Source organism: Ammospiza nelsoni, chromosome 8, assembly GCF_027579445.1.
Source record: "Ammospiza nelsoni isolate bAmmNel1 chromosome 8, bAmmNel1.pri, whole genome shotgun sequence".
Classification (NCBI taxonomy): domain Eukaryota; kingdom Metazoa; phylum Chordata; class Aves; order Passeriformes; family Passerellidae; genus Ammospiza; species Ammospiza nelsoni.
The window spans coordinates 21,338,021-21,362,403 of NC_080640.1; the positions used below are offsets into that span (position 1 = coordinate 21,338,021).

The window sequence follows — 24,383 nt, forward strand, 5'->3', positions numbered from 1 at the left end:
ATAATACAGAGGATGTAGCTGTGTTGGAAGAAAGCACTAAAGACAATCTTGAACCTTTAAAGAGTAAGCAGGGTTGGCCCAAAGGAGTTAAACGTGGTCCATCTAAATGGAGGCAAAGCAAAGAAAGAAAACCTGGCTTTAAGCTTAATTTGTACACTCCACCTGAGACTCCCATGGAGCCTGACTATCAGGTGCAGGTGGAAGAACAAAAGGAAGTAGCTGAAGACAAGCCCTGTTCAATTCCTGCTGTTACAGAGGAAGCTATTAAAGAACCTGCTGAAGCACTGCCACCACCAGATGATGAGGCGAAAGAAGTAGAACCTGAACCTCTGCACCCACCCAGTGAACCCTTTGAAAAACAAGAAAATGATACTATGAAAGCTGGGGAAGAAGAAAGGAGCATAGAGGAAGATGGAAGCAATTCAAAAGATCAAGAAAAAGACAAAGCAGAAGAAGTTTTTGTGCAGAAAGAGGAGTCTGTGCATTTGGAGGATCAGGAGGAAGAAGAGGAGGAGGATGAAGAACCTTCTCACAATGAAGATCATGATGCAGATGATGAAGATGATAGTCACATGGGTTCAACAGAAGTGGAGAAAGAGGAATTGCCTGGTGAAGCTTTCAAAGAAATGCTGGAAACTCAGCAATCTTTTTTAGACGTAAATGTTCAAACTGGTAATTCAAATCAGGAGGAGTTAATGGATTGTGGTGTTGACCTTGCAGCTGATGAGTGTGCAAGTGATCAGAAAGAACTTGCTACAGATTCAGACCCAGTGCCTGAATCCGATGATGATCATGCAGACAACAACCAGGACCAAAAAGCTGGTGAAGAACTACATTCCGATTTCAAGGGAGAAAGTACTGAGACCATGGAGATTGACTCAGAGACCGTTCAGGCAGTACAGTCCCTAACCCAGGAGACAAGTGAACATGAAGATACATTTCAGGACTGTGCAGAGACTCAAGAGGCCTGTAGAAGTTTGCAGAACTATGCCCACAATGACCAAAGTCCCCAGATGACCACACTGGATGACTGTCAGCAGTCTGACCACAGCAGCCCAGTTTCATCTGTGCACTCTCATCCCAGCCAGTCAGTTCGTTCTGTTAATAGTCCAAATGTTGCTCCTTTAGAGAACAGCTATGCTCAGATCAGCCCAGATCAAAGTGCCATTTCTGTGCCATCTCTGCAGAACATGGAGACCAGCCCAATGATGGATGTTCCCTCAGTTTCTGATCATTCACAGCAAGTTGTGGATAGTGGGTTCAGTGACTTAGGAAGTATTGAGAGCACAACAGAAAACTATGAAAACCCAAGCAGTTACGATTCTACGATGGGTAGCAGTATCTGTGGAAACAACTCTTCTCAAAACAGTTGCTCATACAGCAGCCTTACATCTAGTAACCTAACACAGAGTAGCTGCGCAGTGACCCAGCAGATATCTAACATTAATGGAAGCTGCAGTATGATGCAACAAGCAAACATCAATTCTCCTCCCACTTGTAATGTAAAATCTCCCCAAGGCTGTGTTGTTGAAAGGCCTCCAAGCAGCAACCAACAGTTATCCCAGTGCAGCATGGCTGCTAATTTCACCCCACCTATGCAGTTGACTGAAATCCCTGAGACTAGCAATGCCAACATTGGATTATATGAAAGAATGGGGCAGAGTGAATTTGGAGCAGGGCATTACTCACAGCCATCTGCCACCTTCAGCCTTGCTAAACTGCAACAGTTAACTAACACGCTTATGGATCATTCTTTGCCTTACAGCCATTCAGCTGCTGTAACTTCCTATGCAAACAGTGCCTCTTTGTCTGCCCCCTTAAGTAACACGGGGCTTGTTCAGCTTTCTCAGTCTCCACACGCTGTTCCTGGAGGACCCCAAACACAGGCTACCATGACCCCTCCCCCCAACCTTACTCCTCCTCCTATGAATTTGCCACCTCCCCTTTTGCAGCGTAATATGACTTCATCGAATATTGGAATATCCCACACCCAAAGACTGCAGACTCAGATGGCCAGCAAAGGTCATGTCTCTGTAAGAACCAAATCCACACCTCTGCCACCTGCTGCTGCAGCCCATCAGCCCCAGATTTATGGGCGAGCATCACAGACTGTGGCCATGCAAGGGCCCGCACGGACCTTAACGATGCAGCGTGGCATGAACATGAGTGTAAATTTGATGCCAGCCCCTGCTTATAATGTCAATTCAGTGAACATGAACATGAACACCCTTAACGCCATGAATGGTTACAGTATGTCCCAGCCAATGATGAATAGTGGGTATCACAGTAATCATGGGTATATGAATCAAACCCCTCAGTACCCTATGCAGATGCAGATGGGAATGATGGGAACTCAGCCATATGCACAGCAGCCAATGCAGACAGCCCCCCACAGTAACATGATGTACACTCCCCCGGGCCACCACGGCTACATGAACACAGGCATGTCCAAGCAGTCTCTCAATGGCTCCTACATGAGGAGGTAGGCCCTGGCAGAGACACGCTACCCAACTGGCGTATGGCATTGATCTGCACAAATACCTTTGGAGAGTACGATTTCAAAACCAGCAATTGGTGTGAATGCAAAAACATTTGTTGGCACCATTTAAAAGCTGTATGCAGCAGAAAGCCTTATACAAGTTTTTCTTTATTTCATGCTTTGTTGGGTTTTTTTGTTGTTTTTTTTTTTTTTTTTTCCTTGGTTTTGTTTTGTTCTGTTTTGGGGTTTTTTGTTTATTCTTTTAACATTGTGAGATTTAACTTCTCTTTGGGGGGAATTAGGTGGTTTTCCATTTTTTGTTTATTTCACTGAGCTTGAAGTTCTCTGGAAAGGAAGAACTCTTTCTATGAACTGCAATTACACAGCAGCTGATGGTTCAGAGCCATTTTATGTGCCTGCTCCCATTAAAAATGTGGATAAATAGACTCCAAAACTATCAGACAGTACTGGATCATGAGCTTTTTCTCTCTCCTTTCCCCACATGTAAATGCCTTTTAGCAGTTCTTTTATTGTATTATTTTGTTTCTGAAGGTGACACTTCTGCATGCCGCTAATGTCTTTGTTAGTGACAGTGCATTTTGTAGTACTGTACAAGTGTTGTGCTTAACAGTAAGCCATTTCTTAATTTTTTTGCCTTGATTAGGTTACCCTAGTTTGAGGGGTAAAAAAACCAGAACTATATTTTTGTTAATTATAAAACTTGTAAAAATAATAAAAAAAAGCTGCAAAAGCTATTCACATTTTGGTTAGTTCAAAGGGTTTTATTGCTGTATGTTTAGTGTAAAGTTGAGACTCTTTTCCATTTTTGTGACCAGTTTCTTTGGGGCTGGGTAGGAAAAAAGGCAGCTTTCTGTTTTATAATAACTTACAGTTTTTTGTTGATTGAAACATCTCAGTGTTTATTTGTCAAGTTTTGAAACATTTTCGTATATGTCCAAATACTTGGCAGGATTTAAAAAAAAAGTAGTGAATTTGGTGTAAAGTTGCTATTTTATGGAAATGCCTCTAACTTTACATTTTCATTCCATCTGTAGATTTTTCTATCTTTATAAAATATTGGAGTTATTTTTTAAGGGAAAAAATAGAGCAGTAGCGTGTGAATAGCTCAAACTAAGCTTACAGATCGCATGTAAAAAGGCAAAAGTTATTTGTGTCTGTTTATATTGCTTCCTTTTTTGTAGCCTTTGTACCTGTACAGAGTGACTGTAAGGGCCGAAGAGAAGAGGCTTGATACATGTAAAAATAGGACCCAGTGACACTCTTGTATTTATCTGTTATCTTTTTAGTCAGTCACTTAAAAAAATACCCACAAAAGACACACCCAAGCAACAAAAATAAAAACTGCAAAAAACTACACCCCCCCCCCCAAGCTGTACATTTTAACATAAAATAAATTATGATGAGCCATTTTTAGCCTCTTGTGTCTTGTCATAGTTTGATGTTGCATGGGAATTACCTCCTGAAACAGTGTTTGTTACAGTGCTCTCACGTGCTTGATCTAAAGCCCATTACAGTCGGTGGGGTTTGGATTAGGCTGTTTAGAGCCTAAGTGTAGGTTACTCATCATAATTGCATACACCCTGTGAAAATAAAGAATACCTAAGATTATTTTTTTTAATGATCTTAATAAAATATTGAATAAATATGTATTTAATACCTTACAAGGTTGTCAATATTAAATGTATGAAACTTCTTTCCTACAGAAAGTGTGAATATATATATCTCTATATAAAAGGATATATGATAGTAACAGACATGGTGTTTGAACTGTATTTTAATGATAGAATTGTAATCTCTTCCATTGTCTTTGTTGCTGGGTGACAAGATGATGCAAATTCTGCATTAAATGTATGGGTTCTGTGTATATGCATGTATGTGGGCACACACAAACATACACACAGATGAGCACTTCTCATGTAACAACAGAAGGTCTGTTAAAGACAAGAAGGCTGTCTCTATGTGATCTCCTGAGTGGACAAATTCAAATGTGGGATGTGTGAACCTATACCAGTAAAGGTCCCTGTAATAATTGTTCAGAATGCTTCTAATGTGAATGTTGCCACTCTCACTGCAGTAAGGTTACTAGTTAAGGTAAAAGGAGTGGCCATCTTGACTGAAACTGTCCCCATTCCAGTATATAAAGCAGCTTTAAAGGTAATATTTCATATATCTTAAAGTCAAAGAAATGTGTATTTCTTTAAATAAAACCATTACTGTGTGGTGTTACCAAATGAAGAAATTGATAGTACAAATCAATGTGCATGACCTGTTGTAGTTTTAATACAATGGAGCAGCAGTCTAAAATAGTGAATCTGAATGAGAGCTAAAATTGCTGATCAAATGGTGATCTGGAATAACTTGAGTTTTAGGAGTTCAGAACACCTGATAAGGAGAACACCATACAAGAAGGATCTTGGTTCATGCCCTTACATTGTTAAATTTGTTGATTGAAGGCAGAGAGTATTCATATTAAACTTTGTTTTCATCTTTACAAAGTAACTCACCTCTTTATGATTAAGAAAAGTGGAACTTGATGCAGTTATGTGCAGCCTTCAGGTGTGTCTAGCTTTATATCTTGTGATTTTTCATTTGTGTGTTTTTACAGTGAGTGAAAAAGGCATCTGGGTCTTTATCTGCTGCTGTTCAGTTTCAAGTTATGAAGCCAGTAACATACAAGCAAATCAAACCTTCTTAACACTTCAGATATTTGCTAGCCTGAAACAGCATCCTGACTCCAGCATATTGCTAAAATTCTGTGTTTACAATATATGGGTTAAGAGTTGGTTGGGAAATGATGCATAGTGTGTGCACAGCAGGCAAGTTTCCATTATAATCTTGTTATTTCAGAATTTAATTCCTTTTAGGAGGACAAGGAACTATCCTACATCTTTTCCCATAAAAACTGTTTAGCTGTGAATTGCATTTTGGCACTAAAATTTCTGATAAATAAGAAGGTTGTTTTTTCCTTGGCAGATGTACTTGTTCTCTATCTTGTATGCACCTTGCAGTGTCAGTTTTGACTGTGTCCTCTAGCACTATCCCACAGGGGAATGAGCTCTTGCTTTTACGGTCTTCAAAAAATTCTTCACAGAAGTGCAACAGGTGATTCTTGTGAACGGCAAGAGGCTCTTTGGCTATGCACTGTCACAGAATGCTCCATGCCACTGGTGGCTGGCAAGAAGGAAATCAACTTGCCTTGTTCAGTGTGTGTTTCCTGCAGAGCTGGCTTGGAGCTGAGTCAGTGCTGCTGACACTTGTGAAGCAGCAGCTTGCAAGAGCTGCCTCACTTTGTGTAAGTCATGTGTTCCAGAAGTTCTGCTTTTCTGATTTACTCTCATTCATTCTGAGAGAATGGTAGGCAAAAATAAAAAGCTGGGAAGTAAATGAAAAGTATGTTTACTTCAGGAGTGTTTAATTGGCACAGCTGTGCCAGCAGAGTCCTTCAGGCAAGACCTGGTTCTAGGAAAGATCCTTGTCTTTGGAGCAGGACATAGTTCATGTGGAAGCTGCCAAATGCCAGTTCTGGAAGCTGCACTCAGCCCTTAGTAAAGACAGGAATGGTAAGTGTTGTTATGCTCAGGCTGCCTGATCCCCCAGCAGTGGGCAAAATGCAGCCAGTTTTTTACTAACAGTGTAAGAATCTCTGATACAAGCAGAAATGAAGGACTGCTAAAGGTACTAATCTTCCATTTTAGATCACTGTCTATGTCTCTCAGTTTTATAAGCTGTTTAATTTGTCCATCTGGCAGGGTGGTTGATGGAAACAAACTCCATTTATATCAGCATGGTAAATAGAAGGAATGGCCCTGGCAATTTTCTGTAGTGCTGAGGGTCATCAATTATGCATGTGAATCGATGACAAATCCTCTTTCACTTACAGCAGTCATCAAGCTCTCATGCAGGATACAAGAAAGAAGACAACTGTAGCTTGACAAAGGGAAATCCTCACAGATATTTATCTTTTAGTTTATCATTTGATACAGAATTCCTGTCTGTAAAGCAAATGCTCATGGTGTAGTCGATCCTTCATGTAGAGGCTCTCTAACTGCTGTGCTGCCCTGGATTATCACTGTGAAAAAACAAATCAAATTGCCAAGAAACTGCACAAAAAGGCAAACTCCTGTGAAACTGTTCAGGACTCCAGACTAAACAATTCAGTGTTTTTCCTGCAAGATTTCTTCAGGAGTGCCTATCTGCACTCCTTTAAAGGCTGGGAACTTAAGTTAGGATCACAATTTTGGGAGTACTTAGCTAGAAGAGAGTTTTAAGTTGTGCTTGCTTTTGTGTTGTAGATGTTTGGGGTTTTTTGCAGAGAGAAAAACTTATTTGCTGATGTAACAAAGGATTCTGCTAAGGCTGGAACTTTCTAAGATGATAATTTTTAAATTTGGCTTCCCTTCTTTCTCATCTTGACATTGTATTTGAAATTACTTTGGGTTTTTTTCCTAGCAAATAACAAATGATCCCTGTGACTCTGTAATTAACTACACCTTCCCCTCCCCTCCTTTTATGGAGTTTCTTTTCCAGCAGTACAGCTGTGCCAGGGCAGTGCTAGATGGTGGTGCTGTTCTGCTGCTCAGCAGGTGCTGGGCTGTTCTTGCTGTTCCTCCTCTGCAGTGCCAGCTCTATGTCCAGCTCTCTCAGCTGCTTCAGGAAGCCCCTGTTTGGCATGATGCAGCGGTGCCTTGCCACCTGCTCAATGGCATCCACCACCGTCATGTTCTTGTGGATCATCAGGTAAGCCAGGACCAGCGTGGCGGAGCGGCTGCGGCCCATGGCGCAGTGAACCAGCACCTTGCCTGTGGAAACAGAGGCACACGTCACAGCTGACACGGGGTGCTGCTTTCCTCTTGGCAGTGAAGGTTTCTGTAGTGCCCCTGCTCTGGTTGGTGTCTGACTCCCCTCACCAGCACTCAGTAAGCCTCTCTACAGCATCAGTTTTCCCTCGTGTGAAAAATCTTACAGCTGAACACCATCTACAGTAGGGATGATCCATTTAATTCTGTAGGGGGATAGAATATAAGAAAATAAAGATACTGTAGAAAGTAATCTTACCCCTAAGGAGTTGCAGCTGGGCCAATTAGCAAAGATTAGGAGCAGGCATGACTTTAACAGGCCACAGCTGTAACCAATAAGGAGAGTGCTATAAAAGAGTGGGGTGGCTGGGTGAGATGGGAACTGGAATCAGTGGCTGCTTTGTGAAGAAGAAAGAGTCAGTGCTCTGAGGAGCTGCCCATGAGAAGCACCAAGAAGGTATGGAACTTTTGTGATAGGAGGGAACCTATGGAATGTATGGGAGTATGGAGTGCCTGCAGTAAGATGACAAAATAATTCTACACCAAATATCTTTTTATTTGTGGACAAAGCTTGCAGAGAAGGCCTGGGGACTGCATTAAGTATCATAGCAAGCCCTGCTGCGGCCTTGACTTATATGCCTCACAAACTCTGTGTTTGCAATTCTGTATTTGGGAATAATAACCAAAGCACCAGGGTGTGGGAGGGTTTGGTGTGCTCTCAGACTGTCCTTCCATGAGAAAAAATGGAATGCATGGGGAGTGCCTTTCCCATTTCTACTAACTAGACACACAAAGTAACCAAATTGGGTTTTGGGTTTTCTTGGGGCAATAATGTCTTTTGAGATCTAGATCACATCACTTTATGCCAATTTTTGAGGGCAGACAATAAAAAAGGCCAGGCATATAACCAGGAGTTGGAAAGAAACCACTTCTTACTCTATAGAAAAGCTGCTGTAGAAATTTCTGGCTAGCACCCTGTTGTGTTGAATGCAAGTAATGTTTCACCACCACCATCATGTGAGTGTTCTATTATGATCATCTCCCTGCAGTAGGAGCCTGTCTCATCCCCTGTGAGTGCAGAGTCTCTGCCAAGAGTTTTCACCTCCAAATAAACATGCTGCAGTTTAGCTCTGTGACACTGCTTGGCTTAGCTTGGGCCTTCCAGAGGCAGGAAGTCATTGGCTTTGGATAGTAACAAGGTTGGAAGCCTTGTGGAGCCTTCCCTGTCAGCAGTATCTGGGGGAGGTGGAGGAAGAAAATAGTAAGTGGGTTCAGGTCTGATTGACAGGTTTTGAAATACTTCAAAAGATTTCCAAAAATGATTCAAAGCCCTCGAGGGGTTCTCACAAAAGGTTGAACTGCTGAAGGAAGTAGATTTGGAGCACACTCTCTAACACCCTGCTAAGCAGAATTGCCACAGGAGAAAAAAATAAAAACTCTGCTATCAGGGCCAATAATAGTTTATCTTTGTCAGCTATGCCTGGTGAGAAGTGCTGGGTGCAAAGCCATGACTCCTGCAGATTAACTCCTTTGCTTCCAGGCACAAGAGGATGCCTTGGCACAAGCAGCATTGCTGTGTAATGGATGCATCAAGAACTGCCAACACTAAAGGATTAATGGTTACAGTCTGCATCCTAATCCCAGCAGATAGTCTTTGAGGCATCTTGGCAAAGTTCCAGTCCTTCTGATAACTAAAAGTGCCTCTTCCTCTCCTGGAAAATGATAATCCATTCTATTATTACTGCAAATATTTGAAGTGGATGAAAAGACACATTTGTTTAGCCCTTCAGTGCTTCTCTTTAGAGCTTCCCACCTTGTAAATCTGTTGCTGTTGAGGTGATAAAATAGGTGATGGGACAAGGAGCACTTTGCTTTGTGTGGGTGGCAAATGGAGGAGATCTAGGAGAAAATACAGTTTTGTATTGCGTTAACAAAGGCAAAAAATGGCTGTACAATCTTCTGAAATGTCCACTGGTTTGCAGAAAAGGAAGTTTGTCCTTGCTCTGTGTGAATAGTCAAGAGCCAACTGCCTGTTACAGCAGAACACTGACACTCTTCTGCAGAGCCACATCCTTTCTGTACTATTTTGTAGTCCCTTCCATTCTTATATAAGGACCACTCTGAACCCTCATTCCCCAAAAGGGAGTCTGCTCTTGCTGTCTTGGATTCTGACCACTTATATCTTCAGGTGTGCCAGAATATTCAGCATCAGTGCACAGAGACAGAGGTCTGCTGAGTGGTGACAGATCTCTGAAATACTTTGTTCGCTTGACTTGGGTTTGTGTTTCTTGAAAATTTGTCTAGATGCAGTACTACTTTTCCAGAATCATTTGGAGCCTTGAATGTTGAGGTCTTTGGTCAAAAGCCTCAGGTCTTTGTCATTTTCTGATATGTTTCTTCCCACTTCGTTTTCTTTTAAAATCTGTCTTTTGTGTATTTTCCCCAGACATTTTAACGTGAAGTGAAAATGCCATTCCCCTTTATTCTACATTTTGAGGAACTAAAATTTCAAGGGAATGAATATTAAATCTGTAGCTTAGTAGGAAACCTAAAAAAAAATCTTAAAATAATGTCTTCTTTTCATGTTATACAGGCCTCACTGATAAATATTTTAAGCTGTTCTATGGTCTGAATTGCATGTTTTGGGAAAGCTTTCTGCCCATCTGAATGACAGCATGCATAATTGGGACTCATTAGAGTTTGCCTCTAAATCTTACCCTTATAACTGCTCTTATGGCCATCAGCCCACGCTTAAACCCTACAAATACTGTTCTGATCAGGGAGTTTCTTCATCATCATGAAGATTTTAAATGTTAAGTCAGAATTAGGACTGTTTTGACAGCATCCAAAGTGCCAAGCTTTCTGGTCTGTTTCAGAGAGGGCCTTCTTCATTAGAATGACAATTTGTTTCAACAGCATTGACTATTGAGCCTCTTCCTCGCAAAAGTCATTATCTAAAGATATCTATTCAATGAATGTGATCATTTGGCTGAAGGTCTTACGCCAGATACAGCTAGGACATGATACAGCCAGAGCAAATTCATCAACACACAGATTCTGGTCACACAAGCTGAGGCTTTTTCCTTTCTCCCCCTTTCCCTCTCTGTGTTTTCTCAGCTCTAATACAAAGCAGCAAAGCAATGCAAAGCTGTTACTGATCAGAAGTATTGAGCACCACACACTGAAGTCCCATGTCATTACCACTGGAGGCAGGTGCTTGGTTACTTCATCCAAAATCCTGTTTAGGAATCTGGATGCTCTTTGTCAGTCAGGAAGGAGCACACAAGTGCACCTTCATTGCCTGTTCATTTGGCACTTGAAATGCAGAACGCCTTTCTGCACTAGATGTGCATTCACAAATAACACATGTATGTTGTTGGAGGAGAGCCCTAGGTACCTCTAGTCTTTTCTTCCATAGGAGGCATCACTCCACAATTTAGTCTAGCTTCTGGAGTCATTCTATTCTGTAAATGTGTATTGGAAAGTTACTGTCGTGCTTTAAACCTGTGTCATCCTGGGCCATGCATCGTGTCTTTACACATCTCTGGCTGGGATAAGAGGTGTACATACACACATTTTACTTTTCTCTCGTGAGAAAGCTAAGAGTTTGCTCTTTTTCTTCATGAGTGCTACAGTAAGTCTTCATCAGAAAATATCCTAGTTAACTTGTTTAAAAGCCATTTGAATGTGGCAGAAATTACTACAGCTACAGAAATCACTGCCATTTGTAGTATCTACTTGAGCGCAGATTTTTTTGTTTGTTCACCCAGTCAGTCCAATTTGATTTTGTGTTCCAGTGCTGGGCTGATGCTTGCTACTGTCTCAGGACTTCCTGGACTTTGATGTGATTTTGAAACAAAAAGGTTAATATCCCCCCCATCTCATCCTTTCCTCCTACAACATTTATTGGGAAGCAAGGCTTTTTTTCTTGCCCTTGCTGCTTCCCTTGTGCTTGTTTCTTTACCTCAATGCAGCAGACTAAAGTCTTATGGGAACAGGAGGGTGGTGGGAATGAGGAAGTCTGCATTTCTTATTCCAGCTACTCCAGTCTGACACTGACCTCTGGCCTCCAGCCATGGCTAGGCACGGGTGTGTGCTAGTTATCCTCTCCTTTCCAAAGGCACTGCTGCAGACACACTTTTTTAAAATGCTGGGTATCTTTCTTCATAAGCAAGTAAGCTCCTGAAGCAGTTTCTCCTACTATTAGGACTTTGATTTTTAAAACTGATCTGCTTTCAAGGTTTTCTCCTGAGCAAAGGAAGGGACTGTTGTGTGGTCTGTACTTGTTGAAAGGGCAGAAGTGTAAAGACCTGGCTGGCTATTGGAAGCAAGTCAGGTAGTAACTGCCTGCAGCTGAGCTAGACAGCCAAGAACAGAAGCTGACACAAGGCTAGAAACTTGATATGTGACCCTCTGATATTAAGGTCTCTATAGGTCAGCAGTAAAGTTTTAAGTTTCTCAACTGGTTTCTGGTAAAATATCTTGCTGTGATTTTTTTTAAAAGTATGCGAGGGGAAGGAGTAGGAGTAATATTGAAAGTCAGTGTGAGGCCTAGGCTGTAGCACTTGACATCAGTGCCAAGCTTTCTGATAGAACACTGCTGGAGATCAGCAAATAATGAATTGTAGTAATCAAGCTGAGAAATTACAAATACTTTAATGAAATGTTTCTAGTTTACTGCTGTCAGAGCTGTTTCAGTTCCCTGCTGCTTGGAAGATGGCAGAGAAATAAATGTTACAGGTTGGGGTAGATCTGATGGTCAGGTAGGAGGGGTGGTTTCTATATTTATAGAGGGAATCTAATGGTGCAGAGCATGAAGCTGTGGAATGATAGCATGGAATGTCTGAGACCATTGTATTCTACTCCCACCACTATGCAACTAATATTTATTAACCCTGTCTTGATAGGGGCTAATTAGGAGGAAAAGACAGCATATTCATGGCACCTAGGCAATTTCCAGTTGTCTCATGTGTTTTTGAAGGAGTCAAAACAACAACAAAAAATCTGTCAGACAGGGCCCCTTGATACAAGCTGTGATGAGAACTTTGACAAAAGTGCTTGCTAAGAGGCTCTTAGGGTGGTATTATTGGGAAGGGTCCTAAATACATCACTGCTTTCTCTTAAACTCGTTCCCTACTACTAGCTGTATTGTCTCTGGTAAACTATATTGGACTTGTTTCATTCCTGCAAGGTAAAATGCCATGGAACTATGCTTTGAATTAGTTGTGGTAAATATTATCCTGGTTGGAACCATTTTCAGCACCCTCCTTACTTCTTTCATCCTGAAGTGCATTATCAATGAATTTGGAAGCCGAGTAGAAGAACTGGCTGAGGTCGAAGGTGGGGAGATCGTCGGCCTCCACGCCGTGGTACTGCAGGGCCATGCTGCTGTAGTACCGCGCTCCCGTGTCCACGTTGCGCTGCCCGTGCGCCGCGTTCAGGATGTGCGTGAACCCCGCCTGCTCCAGGCTGTAGCGGTCCAGCGCCGTTTTCCTGGGAAAACAAGAGCTGCCATGTAACTCGGCAACCTTCTCCAAGGCTAGAAAAAGAAAATTAAGAAAACCTCTGCTTTGGTATGTTCTAAATGTTAGTGAAACTGATAATGCTTTAACAATGCATAATTTACCATTTAAAGGAACTTAAGATATTGTCATTCTGTTTGAAGCTGTCATTCTTTTGCAGTTCCTAATTATCTCCCCCGGGTCCTTAGAGCATGTTTAATGTGGATTTATTTTGCCGTTACCTGTGCACATGGGCAATACTGGCTTCCATCCATCTTGTACATGAAGAAACTTGGGATACAGAAAGAAATAGAAGGAATTATCTAAAGTCAGAAAAGGAAATCAGTGGCAGAACTTGAAATAGGACCCATGAATGCTGTTTTCCCCTTCTGTCCTATCAAATGATATTGCAGATATAATAAGAGTCTGTAATGTGTGAGTAGTAAAATCGTCTGGGATTCAAAAAGAAACTGTTCTTCCCTAAAAGAGGTTACTGAGTTCTTCTCAATTTCTATTAAAAATGAATACAATTTTAAAATTCCATCCCTATGTGAATATAACTTCCTATTACAACTCCATTTTACTATCTTGTTTGGTCAAACCAGAGGTCTAAAGCAAAAAGAACTATATAAGGAAATTTGATATTAGCCTTCAGAGGAAGCTGGAATTCATGTATTTAGCCAGAGGTTCTCATTTGTTCTTGTCCTCTCTTCCCTTGGACAAGGGAAGTCAGAGAAGAGAGGAAAGCTTAGATTTGTATGTTCAATACCCACTGTAGGTACTTGCTTTAGGATAAAATTCCTAAAAAAGATGTAGAGTTCATGGCCAGGCATGTAAAAACTTTTTTTCTTCCATTACAGAAAGCTTTTAGTTTGGGAAAATTTTGTTCTGAAAAAGCTGTAAAGTTTCATTAGTGCCTAGGAAAACTACAAAGCTTTTTACAAAAAGAAAAAATGGCATAACCTTTATTCTGTTAATATATTTTCACGTAACTACTGCATGATGTAAAAAAAGCTTTTTCCAAACAAAAGTACCTCTCTCCATGAATGTTTCCTGAACACTTCCATGTGTAAATGTAGCTGCTGTCACACAGGACGTTGTGGTGGGCTACCTGCTGTGTTTTATAATTCTAGTGGTGACAGCCCACAATAGCTTGAAGCTGACTGCCTTTCCAAGCTTTAAGTCAAAACCCCCTCTGAGCAGTCAAGGACCTAATGATTAGAGCACTTAACTGGGATATGGATACTGAAGGTTTTACCTATGCTTGCTTTTACTTAAATTAAGCTCATGATCGTTGGCTGCTCTGAGTAAATATTGCCCTGCAGAAATTCCTTTCTGGTTAGGAATGATAATGTCTTGACAGTACTGGTATTTTTGCCATGAAATAAAGCTACACCTCTGCTATCCAATCATGTAAAAGTCAAATAAAAGCTTCTCTTAGTGTGGTGATGCCTACCTAATAAGTTTAGTAGACTCTGGAGCACTGCTAATGGTGTACGTTGCCACTTTCACCTCATGTTAAATAATGCCTACTCCTTCCCTTTGCATTCCTATAGCAGTGATTGACTGAGAGAGACTTGCTTTCTTCTCCCTCCTTTTAGGTGGTTTTGTGCCTTAGGATTCCCTGTATGTAAATATTGCCAGCAAAGACACTTCAGTTCTATACTGAAAGGATGGAGAGTACTTAAAATCAACCAGGTTAAATGTCCTGGCTGAAGTGGTGCAGTGAATAACTACTGCCTTCATTTCGATGTCCTTGAGGTGAGCTACAGTTCCTGTTTTCAAATTAAGCCTGTCTTTGTTTTATCTCCCTGATGCTGGAATGGTTTTCGTTCATCAGACAGGCCCAAAGCTTCTATCCTACAAACCATGTAAGACTGAGGGCTTCAGGTCAGAGACCCATGCACAAGGGGAACCCTTGCAAGTGGAGATCTACATGCTGAGTAGGAAGCAGGACTGCAGAGTATTTTCAGTAGAAAACCAAATTTTTTCATGGACTGTACATACTATCACACTTTGGCTTCTGCAAGCACTGCTCAGGCTAAAAAATAGCATTAGAATTAAATTATGAAGTTGTTCTGAGCAAGGACAATGTCAAACAATAGGTTACAGTCATTAACATTTGACACTTGTTTTTATATGAAATCAAATTTTCCTGTTTCCTTGATTGTTGATTGCCTTTTGACACAGTGGATGCCACTAATGCATTTTTTTCTGACAGTTACACAGTCTTGTTCTGTTTCCTACAACCTGATTTTGCAATGTTGGGTGGCCTCAATTTTCCAGTACATAATCAGAAAGAAGGGATGCTGTCTTTCAGTAACTTGAATAAGCAGTCAGCTCAGCCTGGCCAAGCTCCTCTGAACTTCCCCTTCCATCTCCCAGTCTTGCCTGTGGCTGCATTTTGTGAATTGGAGGCTCAGGATGGAATTATTTTTATTTAATCAGTTTAATCATTTTGCATCACAAATGCATTAGCAGATGTTTTGCCCTTGACCTGTGGCAGGTTTGGAATATACACATTGTTACTCTGTTTGTTTCCCAACTTGGGCTGGAAATGGACTCAGAAGCAGCAATGTATCAACCTTGAATGGTGTTGCAAAAATTCATTATAAATGCTCAGATGTAACTCTATCATCTTCTGTGAAATAACTTTTTTTAAAAACAGCAAATTACACGTGTACCAAGGAATTTATGCTGCTTTCCTCAATGCTTGGGCTAGGCTGACTTTAAGATGTTATCTGCTTTCTAATTATGCTTGATATGCAGACTGATTTGGCAATAGCCTTTGAACTGAATAGAACCTTACCCAATGGAATTGTTTTCTTTATTATACGGATGCATATTTTCTTTTTTCTACTGACATTGCTAATGTGAAAAACTTCCAGAAAATGAGTGCTCAGTGCTGAGCTCTCAAATCTGTTAAGTTCTCCACATTTTCACTGGAATAGCTATCACTCAAAGTGTGTGTAGGTGTTGTAGAACCTGTTAGTGGAAGCAAGACCTAAAATACCTGCCCTAAGTGGAGCAGGGTCAGTACAGTCCTGTGGCCACGTGGCTTTTGCATCTGCAGGCCAAGCTAGTGCACACAGTCTGTAAAGAGGGTGTCAGGCACCTTTCTTACAGCAGATAGCCTGGACACTTTTATCTATGGAAAGCTTTTCCTAAGGTTACTAATATTGTTGTGTGGAGAGATGAAGAAACAGTTGTTGTGTAATAGAAAATAGGGTTCACTGGACTGCAAGAGGTGCTTGCCTTGGGCTTTAGAATCTGCATCTTGTGAAGAAAGCTGAAGTGACACTTAGTCTTTTTCCAGAGCAAGAGTGCTTGGTTTCAAACCTAATATGGAGATTAGAAAGTACTTTAGCTCCTTCCTCTTTCTCTCTGTCCCCCAGTCTTATACTTGATAATTATATTTTCATAAGAGATTTCACTACTGTTCTTTGAAAATTTTTCCTCTTTTTTTTCCTCGTAAAATCTTTCCCCAAAATCTAGGGCAAGAGCCCAGCTGGACCACCACTTGTCATACTGGCTCAGGTTTATCTGCTTTTTACCTCCTGTCTGCCAGTACTTTGTCCTTTGATCATAAACATGACCAGGCAGAGAAGGCCTGTGCTGAGACTGACACTGCCATAGTTAAACTTGGGGTCACAGTGGGTTTGCAGCAGCTTGGTGGGCAGTTAGCAGAGCAAGCAACAGCCTGGTGAGGCCCCAGGTGTGGGACCTGTGTGCCTGTAAATGGAAATGTTGCTGTGTCCCTCAACATGTTTGCCTGGGCCGCCCACAGGCAGCAGTGAGCTCTGCCTTTGTGGGAAGGACTGGGCTGCTCTCCACCCTCCGCTGAGTGTGCAGCGTCAAAGCTGTTGAGAAAGCATCCCTCTGTACCCTGTAACCAGAGTCTGTGGGGTTTGCTCTGTTTCATCATGCATGATGCCTCTGATTACACCCCAAGGAGAGGAGAATGCTCTTGGCCTTGCTTGCAGTTTTCACTGTGCCTGAGGTATCAATATTGGAAAGAGAGAAATAAATCAGGCATGAATATCTGATTGGTTGAGGTTACTAATAGCATAGGATTGTTCAGGGCAATATGAATCACTACCTTATTGGAGGATTTATGGCTCCATTTCTAATTCAATTTTGACTAGAAAAGGCATCGGGGTTTTTTTTCCTTGCAATTTGCTCACTATCAGAGTGTAATAGTCAAGCTAACAACATTCTTCTTTTCCCCTCCTTGGGTGCTGCTGTTTCCTATTAAATTGTGATTAATACTTCCATTTTTGTGATTATGGTTGAATTTTAAGCAGCCATTGTAAAGAGGAGTTTGCTACAAATGCCAGTGTAGGTGAAGCTGGAAGCACTTGGCTACTCTAGCAATTGTTTTCATTTTGTATATCTCCACCATCTGTGCTATTAGCACTTGATTTCCTTTTACATGGTGCAGCTGTGGTCTCCAGTGTCTGCCTTGAATGTGTTCCCATGCAAGGAAGGTGAAATGTGGCACTGGGAGATAACAATGAAAATTTCAATGTAATTCAGTTTAGTAAGAGATGGCCTGTGCTGATTAGTCCCATGCTAAAGCTCATCAGCTCTTCAGTTCAGAGCACATAAACTTATGCTAAAAGTTAAGTATACCCAGAAGTCCTTTTCTCTATGCCAAGCAAAAGCTCAGCGCTTTGCTGAATCTGACCCTGCATTTACTGTAGGGCAGATGGACTCATAAACATGTTTTGAAAGTTCTGAGGCAAGGGGGAGTACTTTGATGTGGGAATCCCACCTTAATGGTGAAAACTGGAGATAAAATCACTTTCACATATGGATATATTGATACTAACAGACTCACCAAAAGGAGAAACTGACGCAGACAAAAGTGTCATCCATTTTCAGATGGTTCCCAAAAGACTGTTTACCTCTCTTGGGTTGTGCAAGGGCAAGTAGAGGGCTTGTCTGAGACTTTAACTGTGCCTGTTGTCAGTTTTAAGGTTAAGTTTCATAGGATCAATAGCAAGTGCTGCAGCAAACTCTGTGTTCTTCTGGAAGAAACAATGTGTAAGTAGTTACAACATGAAAAAGAATGCTTTCTTTTAGGTTGCTGTCTCCACTGTACCAAATCCCCTCTCTCTTTTCAAAACTACTGTCATGACAAGCTTTAGTTCCAGCTGCTTTTGTTAGAAAGTTGCCCAAATCAATGGAATTGGAAGACAGGGGGAAAGAGCTTGCAAGCACTGCAGTCTGCACCTTCACACACAGTATTAAGTGTACTGAAAGCAGCTAACAAAGGGAAGATATGTGCCTCATGAGGAAAACATAAATGCAACTAAAGGAAATAGTCCTCCAAAATACCTCAGGAGGGTGTGGGCAGAGCAACTCCCTCCCCAGGTAAGTTAGCACCATTCAGCTGGTACTACACCCCAGATGACTGGTGTGCCTTTCAACTTTAAGTAAAGCCAAGTCTCTTAAACTTCATGCAAAGGTTGTGCAATGCAAACGTGTTTCAGTATAGACTGTTAAAGCCACAGATTGACGTGACCCAGATTGACAAAACACCAGGAAATCTGAGGCAACATGTTACTAGGAGAGGAATCGCCTCTCTCGAACTTTTCTGTTTTCTTAAGCGCTAAAGGAAAGCTCAGTGCAGGATGATAATTTACCAGATGGTCAGTGTCAGAAAGAAGCTTGCTGAATATAGGCAATATTGACACTTTCTTAAGAAAATCTGGCAGTTCTCCCTCCTGTGGAGAGATGTTGAGAATTTCCAATAATACTGACCCAATTTTCCTTGGTAACTCTAGCACTGAGGGAGTCTGGAGATAGTGTCGCATTGTATCCCCTTTTCCTTCTGAGGTGTTGCTCCACTTCTCTGGGTACCTCCTGCTCAGTGTGAATTAAAAGAATTTTTAGGTACCACTGAAAACAGTGAGCAAGACCATCAGAATATGGGATGGAAAATATTTAGTATTTGATTTTCCTCTAGCCCTAAATGGTGGATGTAGTTTTTGTAAGTGATACAACCTAGATAGAGGAAATAGCTCTCTGCTTTCTATACAGCAAAGGCACCAAGCACTCATGCTGTGGTCAGTCAGTTCCTGGTCTTGACTTCAGCCACTTATCAAATGTTAGAGATCACTGATAGAATGGAGAAGCGTTACTTGTCTCGGAAACCACTGGAGCGTTGAGGTTTATTGTCCGCTGTTAAAGATCTGATTTTCTGGATTGTTAAACTGCTATTACAATTGGCAGGTCCTCATTCTACCCAAGTTAAAACTATGTCCTCAAGAGTGTTGTTATTATCTAAATCTGTATTTGCTTCTATTTTTATATGATTAATACTGATGTAGATGCTAGGAGTTTGTAATGCTAAACGATGGGAGGTAGCTGTTTTCTTGCCTTGAGAGAGTCCCATCTGTTTTCTTCTAGGTTAGTGTAAATTCTTTTTACTTGGTCATTTGGAAAAATCCATGCTGTATTGCTTCTCTGCAGAAAGGTAAGAGGAGTGAATGAGTTTTAGTTATGTATACATTTCATGTTTAGTTATTTATCTTAATTATCATGCATTCCAAATTGTGGGTTTAGGTTACTCATTTTCCTTACCTGCATCAGTTCTGAAGGCCATGAGTCATGGCAAGGCATAGGCACAGACCATAGTTTTTGTGAATTGCAAGCTCAGTTCAGCTGCATACCCAGAAAATTATTTTTCATGCTTGTAACGAATTACATTTCAAAAGACCTTTTTTTTTTCTGGGAGTAGTTTGAGAACATGGCAAGACCTGAAACTGTGATCAGGCCTTAAATCCTAAGGAGATCTAGTGCATGTTCAAGAGGAAAACAAATTGGGAGGCCTTTGTCTTCAGCTGAAATATTCTTTGAACTTCAGAAATATGGAAGCCTAAACATCATCTCAGATAATAAGGCCATCACTGAAGAGCTGCAAGAAGGAACTACAAGATGAGTAACTGGCAGAGACTTTCCATGTGATCCCAGTGAACCAAGCAGGTTTGGGATTTGCCAGTAAAACTGCCTCCAAGCAACCAGGTGGCCAGAGAAACAAAGGAGAAAAACAAGGCTGCTTTCTATCCCTTTAGAGGACTTCTAAATATGAGGAGGATATATGCAAACACTAATCCTGGTAGGAATTGACTCAAAATCTTGGCCAAGAGTGTTTTATTCCTGTTGCTGGGCTGTGTCATACAAATTCCAGTATCTGGTCTTTAAAAGCCCTTGGAACTTGCTGGGGGAAAATTTCAATTGGAGTTGAACACAGCATGTTATATTTTGAGGCTTTGATTATTCTGGGTCTGACAGGCTCATAGAGATTTCATTGCCTCTGGGCAACATCTGCAGTGAAGCCTCATAACAAAAGGATGGAGTGGCCTCACAGGGTTCCTTGATAGCCTGGATTGCATTAGAAGGAAGATGTGGTTACGTAGTCAGGGTAATTAATTAGCATTTCCATAAGCAGTCACAAGTCCTGTTAACCTTGTAAATGCAGGAGGCAGGAATGAAGCACAGATGTGGAGGCTCTGAAGATAAACTCTGGATGTATGTGTTCATTTGATTTTGTTGATGAGTTCCACCAAATTCTTTCAACAGCAACCTTAATTTAGCTTGGCTAAAGACGCAAATGCACCCAACATGTGTTCATGGCTTGTGGCATCTCTTTGGCCACTAGTTCTAAAGCAAGATCTTAAAACAATACAAAAATCCTGCCACACTGAGGGGGTAGGCTGTTGGTCAGGAGTAAGATATGGAGCTGGCTCCAGGAAAGATATAAATGTCCATGGACTTTGCCTATTCCAAAGCAAATTTTAGTTAAGGTAGTGAAAGCCTGCATCTTGCATGCAGACTAGTTCACAGATTTTCTGTCATGTCAAGTTTGCCCTTGCCTGGCTGACAATAGTAGTTCTCTTTTTGGGGAGTTCCATTTTCTGGTGAAGTTTTATTTCTGTTCCCCCCCCACCTGCTCCTTGTTTTTCCTTCTCCATTGGTTTTCTCATGCTTTTGTCTTGTCATGGTGGGGAACTTGTTTTCCTTTGAAGCACCACTGGTTTTCCTCTTGACTTAAGACCAGTCCTCAGCAGAAACACATTACCCAGCATGACAGGTTGTAGCTCTACGTGCCTGTCAAGAAGTTTGTATTTTTGTTTCTCTGGTTAGTTTGTATGAAGTGCCAGGTGTGTGGTGTATTCAGAGTCACACCTTCTAGCTTTTACTAAATTACAAGGTGTAAGAAGCCACTGCCACAGGAAAATTACAGGAAAGAGTCAGTGACTGCTGTCCTGGGCTGAGAGACTGACTTCTTGTCTGGTCACATCCCTTTGCTCAGCAGGCACAGCTATAGCTTCATCACAGAGATTAGAGGAAAATTATTCTAACAGCTTCATTCAGAATAATTCTGATGGTGATTCTAAACAATGAAGTAGGAAATAAATGCCAGAAGAGGCTGTTCTTTATGGTAAATCTTGAGTTAGAGATATCTAACAGAAGGGGCAGGGCAGGATGTCGAGAGAAAAACACAATCCCCTTTTGTTCCTGAATCATTTGGACAGGCTGTTCCCATGGTTTAATTTTTTTATCCCACACAACATACACACACACACTCTCTCCCATCCCTGTCTCTAAAAGTGGGAGCCTTGGCTGGGTACAAAACCAGAACTCTTGTGTCTTTCTGTTGCCTCTGGCGCCACAGAAGTAATTGGTGGGTGATATTAGGAGCCTTGTAACTTTCAAAACTGTATATCTTTCCTCTTTTATAAGCTGGCAACAGATGAATTTTAGGACCTTTTAAAAAATTATTGAGAACTTTGGAGCCACTGGGGCTCCTACTTGTGTCTTTCAGTGATGATGTAAAAATATATGTCATGTTAGTGCAGGGTGTAGAGGAAAATGGGAATTGGACCAATAATGGCAAAGGGATAAGAAAGGCTCTCTTGCTCTGCTCAGGGCTTGGGCTGGGGGATTTTCTGATGGCATGTCTCCTGCTGCAGCAGTCTTCTCTGCTTCGTGGAATAGATTGCTTCTAGTTTAGTCCTCTGCTCAGCAGGACTAAGTCTGTTTTGTGGGTTTGTTTTTTTTCTAAATCACACGTGGTCAGATCAGTGAGACACATCTCTGCAGCTTTGCCTTCCTCAGGGTTCTGTTTGCTTTAATCTCTTGAGCAATCTGGAAATGCAGAGTGTTCTATGTCCACAAGCACAGGCTTGGAAATGCAGAAATACTACTGCAGGGTGAGCTGTCTCTTCAGTCACTTTTCAAGAATTACATTTTAGGCCTAAACCAACCTAAGGTGTGGCAAACACATCCAGGCCATGCTCTGTAACTGTGGAACAACTTTCACTCAGAGATAAATAACAAATTGCTCCTTGAAACTAATCATTTAAAAATAGATCATGACGAGCTTCAACCTCTGCAGCCTACACTGGTGCCACAACCAGTGCTGTCACTCTGTCTTTACAACCAGTGCTGTCACTCTGTCTTTACAACCAGTGCTGTCACTCTGTCTTTACAACCAGTGCTGTCACTCTGTCTTTACCAGCAGATCTGGCTGCACTTCCTCTGCTCTTTCCTGAAGCAGCAGTGACAGCCAGGGCCATGCCAGGCTCTGACATCTGTCAGTGGTTTCAAACACTTTGCTCTGTCAGTGAGCTGTGTTTAGAAGAGCTTGGTCTCTCCTGTGTAGAGGAGGTGTAGTAGGTACACTTAGCTGCTACACAGGGGGTATTGTGAACACTTACTCATCTCCTATGTAGAGGTTGGGCCAGACTTCATTGACGTGAGTGTACTGTGGGCAGCCCTTCCACAAGAGCCTCTCCAGTTCAAATGCCCCTGGGGTACAATAGTCCTCATCAGGATCTACTTTGACTGCTGTATATGCATTTTTCTTGCCAGCATTCCAGCTTCCTGATGACATCTTGTCCATGAAGTAGCGCTCTCAGGATGTGCAATAAACTGGAATGCAACCAAAACAGAACATTAACCCAAGGGAGCACAAAGCCAGTGACTCCTGCTCACTGTGGCATCCTGGGAGCACTGACCAGGTGGGATTGAGCATTGCTTGAGACAGATGTACCTGTTCTGTGGCAAACACAGACTTGCACCCGGATTTCTGCCTCTCCAGAGAGAGGTGAAGAATATGTTGTTGGATGAGCTCACCAGCAAAGGAAACAAAACTCAGAGTTTTGAGATTATTGAAGTTCAGTGTCTGTCTGGATTTTGTTTCCTGAAAAATCTACTGGCAAGAATTTGGTAGGTCTAACAGCCTAGGGATCTAAAGAACCTAGAGGAACTGAGTGCAAATTTAAGTTGTTGGGGTTTTTTATCATTAACTAAGACCCCCCTAAAAGCTCATCCTTTGTGATTTTCGGCAACGTAGGGAGAGAAAATGTGTCTGTTCAGGTGAACGTTGCGTGTACTGTTGTACTCTCCTCTACTCTTATTTTCCAAAGTTGCCAGCTGCAGATTCCCTGTTTGCTGCATCTCCCTGTGGGCTCTGTTTTTATTTTTTCTTCTGGGCTCTCTGGTGTCTCAGAGTAGCAGTTGCTCATGTCTCATTCCCTTGAAGGGATAAACTGAACCTTGTGGCTCTGTAAGAGACTTGTAACAAGATGTGGAGTTGGGCTTGATCTTATGAACTGTGCAAGTAGAGCCTGCCAAAAATCCACCTTTGTTGCAGGCAATGAATCCTGTAGTTGCTCCCAATTTTTGTGTGTGTGTGTGTCTGTTGGCTGCTGAATGTTTGTGTCCTTTTAATTCAAAAAATCTGGCTAATGCTTTCATGTGGCTATTGTCGAGCTGAAAGCAGGATGTCCATTTTTCACTGACATCCCAAGTACCCATGGGGTTTGTTTGCTCAGTTTGGGCTCTTTTGTGCCTGTCATGTTCTGTTTCTCTACAAAGCTTGAAAAAGCCAAATGATTGCTGTTTTCCTACTCCAAAGCTGTGTAAGATTGTGGAGTCTGTTTTTGATTGGCAAGTGTACACCTTTGTTCAAAAATTGGCTTGCTTTCACTGGCAAGGGGATCTATCTTTCAGCCAAGCTCCTTAAAACATGATGATGTTTAGCTAAGTGGTCCTCTCTTGAGATTTTTAAAGGGCTCTGAGAATTCCAACTTGTAGTAAATTTTCCTTGGGCTTGTCTTGCATGCTTATGTGTAGTACCAAGTCCCATCTATCTGCCCCAGTAGCCATGCTCTGAGAGAGCCTTTTTGTTTCCTGTGCCAGAATTATGCTAATTCTACATGCAGACTCAGCAGTGTAGATAATGTTTGTCTACAAAGATACAAATCTAAGTCAGTCTGACTTGGGGAGTGATTAGGCTGTTATCTAGAAATTGATAAGAACTGCTATTTGTCTAGTAAGGAATTATAACTGAGAGCCTGTTGCCTTGATGCTGAAGGACTGACTACTTTTATTCGGGATGGAGGAAAGGAAGAAGAGAAAGCACAATGTAATCAGTAATCACAGTTGGTGGCCACAGTGCATTGATTTGTTACACCTCAGAACAGGGCAATTACATCTGCAAATGATCGTTTGTGGTACTGGAACACCGGCACAGTTTGAGCTTGGTTAACACTCTGAAAGCTCGACCACTGC

At 41.6% G+C, this 24,383-nt stretch overlaps 2 protein-coding genes across 2 annotated transcripts in view; one reads left to right on the forward strand and one right to left on the reverse strand.

Moving 5' to 3' along the window:
• Positions 1–3,907, forward strand: part of KAT6B (lysine acetyltransferase 6B) — a 101,421-nt gene extending 97,514 nt beyond the window's left edge. The window contains exon 17 of the mRNA XM_059476629.1: positions 1–3,907. Coding sequence (XP_059332612.1) covers positions 1–2,486 — 2,486 coding nt within the window. The 3' untranslated portion in view covers positions 2,487–3,907.
• The window catches only part of LOC132075905 (dual specificity phosphatase 29), a 27,428-nt gene continuing 5,665 nt past the window's right edge, over positions 2,621–24,383 (reverse strand). The window contains exons 2-4 of the mRNA XM_059476630.1: positions 22,526–22,739; positions 12,569–12,789; positions 2,621–7,299 (exon numbers count right to left, since the gene is read on the reverse strand). Coding sequence (XP_059332613.1) covers positions 7,052–7,299; positions 12,569–12,789; positions 22,526–22,710 — 654 coding nt within the window. The 5' untranslated portion in view covers positions 22,711–22,739 and the 3' untranslated portion in view covers positions 2,621–7,051. The remainder of the gene's footprint in view (positions 7,300–12,568; positions 12,790–22,525; positions 22,740–24,383) is intronic.